We start from the raw sequence: 8,833 nt of genomic DNA on the forward strand, positions 1-8,833 counted from the left end.
AGCCAGGGCCTGGGACCTGCTGGTCTGGGAACAAAGGACACAGGTAGGCTGCCATGGGATCCATGCTTTTTTGCGAGTGTCACTCTTACCTAGTCATAGCTGATGTCCTCTCAATGCAGAAAATTTCACCTTTGCTTGGACATGAGGTGGGTGTGTTCCTGTTTGCTTTGCAACTTGGTTTTTGTCTCTATTGACAACCTTTGTTCTTTCTTATCACTCTTACTAGAAGGCGCTACCATTAATTTCTGATACAAAGTGGGTGGGAGGAAAAGGATAATAAAATTTGTTTAGATAGTTCAACATGGTCAAAACCCATTTTCTTAGTTTTTCTGTTGTTTCCAAACCCACCCCTCTATCTTGGTTAGTGACATTTAATACACTGTCATACCTCTAAAATGGGAACCTCAAGATCTAGCTCTCCACCCCTAAATCCTTGTATCCAACCTGCATTTGCATCATCCCTTGAATTTGAAATTCAATTTACCATCTCTATTACTTTCCCTCTGGAACATTGCAATAGCTGCTAAATAGTTGTCTTTTTTTGTTGTTGTTGTTACTTCCTTCACATTTACCAAACATCTGTATTTACAAGTGAATTGAATATGACATGAGAATTTAAAGCAATTGGAGACTAATAGTCATTAAAAAAAAGAAAGAAAGAAAGAAAGAAAAAGGAAGCTCTCCTAAAACAGCTTAGACGTTTTTAAGATTCAAATTTTTTCCTGGAACTTGTTTCTAGTAAAAGCTATTCCTTGGGGAAAGGGCATTGGAAAATGTAATGGTCAATTTGTTTAAAACGTTCTTTAACAAACAAAACATTTTAAGCTTGTTAATGAAGTACATAGCTCAGCACTCCCTTGGAACACTAGTGGGGCTAGCTGAGCTAAAAGGAGCAAAGCATTGCAGAAGGCAGAGAAAAAAGTTGAACAAAATTATGGGAAGTTATTTCCCACTTTGAATTCTCTAAGCCATTCTGGTTGTTTCAGTATAGATTAGAGACATTTTTTTTTGATATACAAGTTCCAGACATCGACCTTCCTGTCTCCATTCCTCAGGAAGGTCCTAAAACAGAAGTCAGTGAACTTTGCCCCTTAGTTCAAAATTTAACTACTGACTTTTTCCCAAATAAAGCTTTAATGGAACACAGTTCTGGTCCATGCAGATAAATATTTATTATTTACCCCCTTAGAGACCAAGTTTGCCAATAAGATACATATGGGAACAGAAAGGGGAGGTGTTGATGGAATCTGGTAGAGTTTAGAAAGACAGAAGAAAAATGAGCCAAGAATGCTGAGAAAATGGAGTTGCAAGAAATGTTTGTGTTTGAGAGATGTCAGTGTGGCTAGCTGTCTTGAAAAACCACTAAATATAAGATAAGTGGGGGGGGGGAGGTGGGGAGATGTGTGAAGGAAGCCAACAGGTGCCTGTTATAAGGTAATAAAGTCCTGGGCCCTCTGATGGCCCAACTGGTTAACATGCTGCACTATGAAGTTATCTGCAGCCACTGCAGCACAAGTTCGATCCCCAGGCAGGGGTCTGACCCACTAGTACAGCAGACTTCTGTCTTGCCCGCTGCTCCCCTCAGCAATGTACTTCATCCACTGCCTGTCCTGCTTCCCACTCTGTCTCTGGTGAATCCTCTCTCTCTCTTTCTCTCTCTCTCTCTCTCACACACACACACACACACACATACCCCATACACATCTGTCCTGTACCCCAGTTCTTGTATGCATAAAGAAATAAATCTTTAAACAAAAAAGATAATAAAGTCCTGGATGTAAGTACAGAATGGTGACTATAGTTAAAATATTGTACTATATATTTGAAACTTGCTGAGAGAATGAATTTTTAAAATTCTCATCACAACACGATGATTGTTAACTATGTATGTGATAGCTATTAACTAAACTACTGAGGTGATCATGTCACAATATAATATACTTGATCAATATGTCATACACCTGGAACTAATATAATGTTATATAGTAGTTTTATCTCAGGTTGAAAAATATTTATTATGAGAAATTACTGGTAAACTTTGAGAATGATAGTAGCAATCTTTGGTCAGTGTAACTTCAAGAAGTCAGAAACCAGAATGGTAAAGGTTTAATGACAGAGAACTTTTTTCTACTAAATGATGTCTTTAAAAATAATAGATTAAGATAAAATGTAGAGAGGAAGTGACAGATTAAAGCCCTTTTAAGGAGAATGCACATTTGCAATTTAGACAACTGTGATGTGGTTGCTGTTGTCTCATTGTTGGGCTTCCACCCTTTCGCCTTCCTCCCTTTTCCTATGAATAGTTCTCACTCCCCAGGATAGAGTGGAAAAAGTGATCCAGGACAAATCAGTCAATTCTTCCATCCCAGGATTTTAATCTTGGTACTGTCAACAAAATTAAACTGCTTTGTTTTTAGATTAGGTATATTAGAAGCGACTTTAATTTCTACAGGTATGAGAGAAAGTCGTTCAAAATAATACTGGTCTGACAAAAGAACCCATACAGTCCAGTGTAATGTAAACTTACAGCATTAGTGTAACATAACGTTAGCAAATTCGTTTAAGTATGAATTAGAACAATAGCTCGAGTTCCTGACTAACCATGAAAGAAGTTGTAACTGCAACAAGAAATGGAGCATGCACAGATTTGAAATTTAAATATGACTTTGCCCCTTAAGAGTTGATTTTTAACTCTTCTAGTTGACCAGACTGTATGCTTTTATCTGATCATCTCTTGTTTTTAAGAAATGTCAGGCCAATAGAGTGTTTTGGATTTCAGCTAATTTATTTGTCTATTTTATTTTTAAAATTTGTATATTTTTCACATCATTCCAGTATATGCTTTGGATTCTCAAAGAACTTATACCAACAAGATTATTTACCCATCATCTATTATTTCACCTAGTTTCTTTTTAACCAAGGCTGCATGACAATTTGGGGCTTACAGTTTTTATTCCACAATATCCATAAATAAAAGACTGTGTTGTTGCCGAATTATCTGATTGCAATCCCCTGGGGACGAGCTTCAAGTTCCCATTGCAGATATCCTGGGAACTGTCCAGTGTCTTTCCCCTGTGAAGCCTTCTTGTTTAATTTTTCTTTGTTTCTGGGACTACAGTACTCTTCTACAAATACTTTTGTGCTTGCATGCATGTGATACCGCTCACTGGTAGTGAGCAAAATGAGGGAGAAGATAGAATTATAGGCTCCTCCCAGGCTCTAGTTTGTCCAGTGGGATTCTGGTCCCACATATTCCAAGGGATAAAGGAAGTACATTCGAGAAGAAAGATAAGTTCAAGTGAGGATACAGGGAATTTGAAACATACTTGGGACATCTTCGTGGAGCTCTCCATGAAACTTAACTTGAGAGAGAAATGAAAGCAGCACTTAGTAATGGAGGATGAAAAGGTGGTGATTGCAAAGGGGCACAGGTGAGAAGTGGTTCGTGACTCAAGCGGAGAAAATACCGACTTTAAAGCATGGAGGCAGTGAACATAACTGATAAGTAGAAAAATATCAGGAGCAGGCTCCCTGATGGTTAAAGCACAGCACTACCAAGCTAGCTGCAGTCACTTCAGTGCAAGTTGGATCCCCGCGCAGGAGGGGACCCATATGGTGTAGCAGACCTCCAGGCTCATCCGCTTCCCTCCACCCCCTCCCCACCCCGGGTTTTTGATCCCATTCCCTACTCCGCCCCCACAGAATGTCTCTGGTATATGGTTGTTCATTATTTTTGTTATTTTCTCGCCTGGTCCATTATACTCCTGCTATGAGTGAAACCATCCGGTATTTTTCTTTCTCTTTCTGGCTTATTTCACTAAACATGATCTTTTCCAGCTCCATCCAAGTTGCTTCAGCAGTGTATTTCAATCAGACTGTTGTGCTCCCCACTCTGTCTCTGATGAGTCCTCTCACCGTCTCTACATTCTGACCTGTACCCCAGTTTTGTATACATAAATAAATAAATCTTTTTTAAAAATCGGGAGAAAGTGTTGTAAGGAAAAGCAGTTGAGAGTGTTTTGAAAAGGAGGATGGAGACAATAATTCAAGTAAGGTTTGGCTGAAAAATTATCCATCAGTTTGTAGTTGGTTTATCCTCAAGCAACTAGCTTAAGAGGAGTCCAATGTGGTTTGACATTGAGAATGGATGGAGTAGGATTAGGGAGGTTATTTTTTTTTCCCCAATTTAAAAAAAGATTTATTTATGCATACGGAACTGGGATATAGGCTAGAGCGGGGGTGGGTGAGAGGATTCACCAGAGACAGAGTGAGGAGCAGAACAGGCAGATTGACTAAGTACACTGCTGAGGGGAGCAGTGGGCGGGTCAGGAGAGGTCTGCCATGCCATGTGGGTCAGCTCCCGGGCCTGCCGCCAAACTTTTAATGCAGTGGCTTCCGAGAGCTTCATAAGGCAGTGCTTTAACTTGGTGCACCACCAGGGAGAGCCCTCAGGAGTTTGTTTTTAAGGACAGATGATGAACAGGACAGAGTGGGAAGGAAGAACGCTGAAGATGCATTGTTCTGGAGCAAGGGTGAACTGAAGCTACATGAAGATTTCTTAGAACACACAGGCACCCATCTCTAGATCATGTATATTACTTCTTCAAATTGCTCTAAGTACAGTCAAATGTTCTTTTTCATTATGACTTTTCTCTTACTTTATAAAAGCAAGTTGTACCTCCCTGCCATCTCCAGTCTCAGAATAGAGGACTTCCAAAACAGCTATCAAAGGAACAATTGAATTATGAAAGTAGGTAAGAGGAAGTGAGTGACAATTGTGTATTCTTTTTGTTGCAAAAATCCCTTGTTCTTTTTAGTAAAGATGCATTTCCAATAAATTATGGTATATGTTTATTAACTCTCAAAAGCTGTTAACATAAAAACATGCTAATCAGGCCATCCCTGGTGGTGCAACAGGTTAAAGCACTAAGAAGCTAAAGCCACTTCAGCTTGAGTTTGATCCCTGCCTGCCCCAGAGGTGACCACATGGCACAGAAGACCTCTCCTGTCTCCCGGCTGCTCCCCTCAGCAGTGTATTTCAGTGGATCCACCTGTCTGCTCCCCGTTCTGTCTCTGGTGAGTCTTCTCACCCTTGTACCTCTGGCCTGCCTCTTGTATACATAAGTAAAATAAATCTTAAACAAATGTAACTGAGTGAAGTGAGTGGTGATAAAGATCAATACTGATGTTGGCTGCTGACATTTTTCAGCAACCAGAACAAATACTGTATGAGACTTATTTATATAGAACTTTGACTTGTGTGGAACACTTTAGGTGGGCAATTTGGTCATTTGAAATAGCTGGACTTTCTGAATCATTTAACATTAATCCCTTTAGGAACCTAAAGTTGCATTTAAGATGAAAAGTTTGGTAAACTATACTCCATACTTTCTTTTTTTTTGATGCTGATGAAGTAGACAAAATTTTACCATTTCTTCAAGTTGGGCCCAGCACCATGACCATTAGTTATTCAGAGGCTATGGATAGGGGAGAGGAGGGAGGGTTGCTTTTTATGCTTTACAAATAACCACAAAATGTTTTACTTTTTGAGTTTTTATGGCTTCCTTTCATAATTTTCCTATTTCTTCCTTGTTTTAGGGTCTTGATTGATACTTCTGTCATGCATATGAAGAGTATTAATATCCTGTTCCTGATCTACTTTGACATTTTACTTCATTAGAATCCTCATATTTAGGGTAGCTGATCATGGCCTAAAAGAGGGCAATGGGACTGCTAAGGAGTATAAGATGTAGCTTTCAGTTTTTGGATTTTGTGATCTCTTATTGGAGTTTTTGGCTTCTTGTCTGTCCCCTGTTCACGCCCTCTCCCAATTCCCTCTTGCCTGTTTTTGAAAGCTGAAGTACATTCTAGATAGGAAGTTTCTCAAAGATACTACTCAAAACTCAAGTGTTTATGAGAATATGAAACTATGTAGTGAGAAAAATTAACTGTATGTAGTTTGTACGAATAAGCAACTTGGAAAATCTTAGCGCTTTAGACTGTCTTGTTCAGAAGCAGTACATTACAAATAATCCCAGAATATTTTGTTTTTGAGTTTTTAGATCTATAAGCTGCTGTATATAGTGAGATGTTAAAGGCATCTTTGCCTACATTAGCAATTCCATAGCTGCATATAGAAATATGTGACTTCAGAAGATATATGTATGAAGCTTTACAGTAGCATTGTTTGCAATAGTAAAAATTTGTAAATAAACTAAGTGCTCATTGAATGCATCTTGTTATATACTTATGATGCAACCGTTCAAAAGAATGAAGTGCGTCAGTACATACAGATCACAGGTTAAGAATGAAGACTGATCCCTGTTCCACCACTTTCTAGTGTGTGATGCTTGAGATATGTGAAATTCCCTATTTAAGATTGTGCTGAATTCCTCCATGGAAAATACTAGATAGTTCCTGGCACAACTAACATTAGCTATTTACTGATGAAGATGTACATCTGGGATACGGTGTTTGGGGACAAGATAAATTACATAACATGGACATAGTAGGATTCTAATTTTATAAAAATGAGCAAAAATTTATATGTATAAATATATATGAGTTGCACATTTGGACTGTGGAATTTCTACACTAAAAGAACTGGTGAGTTGCTAACTGCTCTTGTCTGAAAGTTAAAATTGCCTACCAAACTTATTGATGTGTTTCTTTAAACTTAAGTTCTCTATTTTGGTAGTTTTAGAAAGATCTATATGTGGTTAAGGGAAATCAAAGTGCTCCCAAACCAGTCATTGGTGCAGCTACACTATGTGTTGGCATAAACCTTCAGGAAAGGTGGTGTGTGCTCTAAGGTAAACAGGGATGATTACAGGGAGTGAGCACAGAGGTGGAGGCGAACCTTTATTCACTTCTGTGGTGTAGTCTTCGTAAATAGTTCATTATGCATTTATTTTGTAGTCAGCATCAAATGAAAAAAAAAAAAAGCCAACATGGGCTCTCCCTGGTGGCACAACAGGTTAAAGTGCAGCAGTAGGAAGTAGCCGCTTCAGCACAAGTTCCATACCTGGCCAGGGAGATGACCCACATGGCGCAGCAGATGTCTCCTGTCTTATCCACTGCTCCCCTCAGCAGTTACTCTGTCAATCTGCCCTGCCGGCTCTGCTCCCCACTGTGTCTCTGGTGAATCCTCTCACCTCCCCTGCACCTCTGGCCTGTACCCAGTTCTGTATGCATAAATAAATAAATCTTTAAAAAAAAGAAAAGGCCAACATGGCCTCAAAAAAGGATTGGTAGGGCCCTCCCTGGTGGTGCAGCGAGTTAAAGCACTGCACTAAGCTTAAGCCACTTCTGCATGAGTTCGATTCCTGCCTGCTCCAGGGGAGATCCACATGGGGAGGCAGACCTCTCCTGATCCATCCGCTGCTCCCCTCAGCAGTGTACTTCATCCATCTGCCTGTTCTGCTCCCCATTCTGTCTCTGGTGAATCCTCTCACCCTCTGCATCTCTGGCCTGTACTCCAGTTCTGTATGAATAAATCAATAAACCTTTAAAAAAAAAAAAGGATTGGTAAACTTAATGTACCATGAAGTTTTCAACCAAAAAGAGCCATGGTATTGAGGAGCTTTTTGAATTAACAGTGGAGGATGTTTATAGGGCAGAGACTATATCCACACTTTATATCTCAAATATGTGTATTTGCGTTGGCACCTATGTGGAGACAAGGACTGGGGGATGAGCTTTCCTTGTTTTTTCCTCTGGGTGTGGGGTGGTAGAGGTAGTAGGAGCACATTTCCCTTTTAATTTGAAGATACTCCGAAACATTTGAATTTTTTTTTTTGCAAAAATTAGGTGTAATTTCTATAACAAAAGCCATAAGAAAAAATACTGTCTTTAATGTTGTGTAAGTATCTTGTACTTACTTGCCTACTTTATATATGGAGTGATATATGTTCATTTTTAATGACACTAACTTGGGCTTTATAGATTTCGGGTACGAGGAAAAAATGCAATTACAATCCATTTGGGATCTCGATTTCTTCCTATGAAGATGAACCCAATTTTGTGATCTTGTACCTAATTTCTTATGACGGGATCATCACTTCAAGTACAGCAATTATGCAACCCGTTCCTTTGAATTCCATTTTGCAAGTGTTTTCCACGTACCTAGCCTCACGGAAAAACTAAAGCATGGCGTTTAAATCGGTGTCTTAAACATAACTCACCCGGGTTACCGAAAAGAACGCAGATATCTGAATAATAATAACAATAGTAATAGTAATAATAATGGGGAAATTTGTGTAGGCATATATACTTCAACGCGAACTTTAAAAAATCTTGGTTCTTTTCACTTTCAGTCGGGCTTGCATAGTGATTTTCTGTCCTCGGCTGTTAAGTTCTTAAAAGCATCCGAAGAGTACACGTTAGCACCGTTCCAGAAAAGGAGCCGAGGGAGCAGGTCCCGAGCGGCTCGCGGGGCTCCGGGGACTGGGACTGGACTGGGACTAGCACTGGGACTGAGTCAGCGCCGGGGCCGAGAAGTTCGGCGGGAGGCGCAGGGCGGGGCTTCCTCCCGCCGACTCCGAACCCGGCTCCACTTTCCCGAGTCCACGTCTCTTCCTCTGGACAGGCGTGTTTCTTCAGGTCGGGCATCGGCCAGCGTGACAGCCACAGACCTTTAAAAAAGGCAGCCGCGGCCCCGCCTCGAGGATCTCCCCGGCCGGGGCAGCCGGGCCAGCTCAGGAAGCCCCTCACGGACTGCGGCGCGCGGCTCCTCAGGGCCGAGCCCGCCGGACGCCTCGCTTCGGGAGCCCTGCTCGCGGCGCCGAGCGCAGCATCCGCGGCATGGAGACCGGCTCGGACTCAGGTCAGAGGC

General features: G+C 40.8%; 1 protein-coding gene across 1 annotated transcript in view; it reads left to right on the plus strand.

Annotated features, from left to right (window-relative positions):
* The first annotated feature begins 8,643 nt into the window (after positions 1–8,643).
* Positions 8,644–8,833, plus strand: part of KIAA0368 (KIAA0368 ortholog) — a 96,425-nt gene continuing 96,235 nt past the window's right edge. The window contains exon 1 of the mRNA XM_012721467.1: positions 8,644–8,824. Coding sequence (XP_012576921.1) covers positions 8,803–8,824 — 22 coding nt within the window. The 5' untranslated portion in view covers positions 8,644–8,802. The remainder of the gene's footprint in view (positions 8,825–8,833) is intronic.

Source organism: Condylura cristata, unplaced genomic scaffold (genome assembly GCF_000260355.1).
Source record: "Condylura cristata isolate star-nosed mole 26May11 unplaced genomic scaffold, ConCri1.0 scaffold00006, whole genome shotgun sequence".
NCBI lineage: Eukaryota > Metazoa > Chordata > Mammalia > Eulipotyphla > Talpidae > Condylura > Condylura cristata.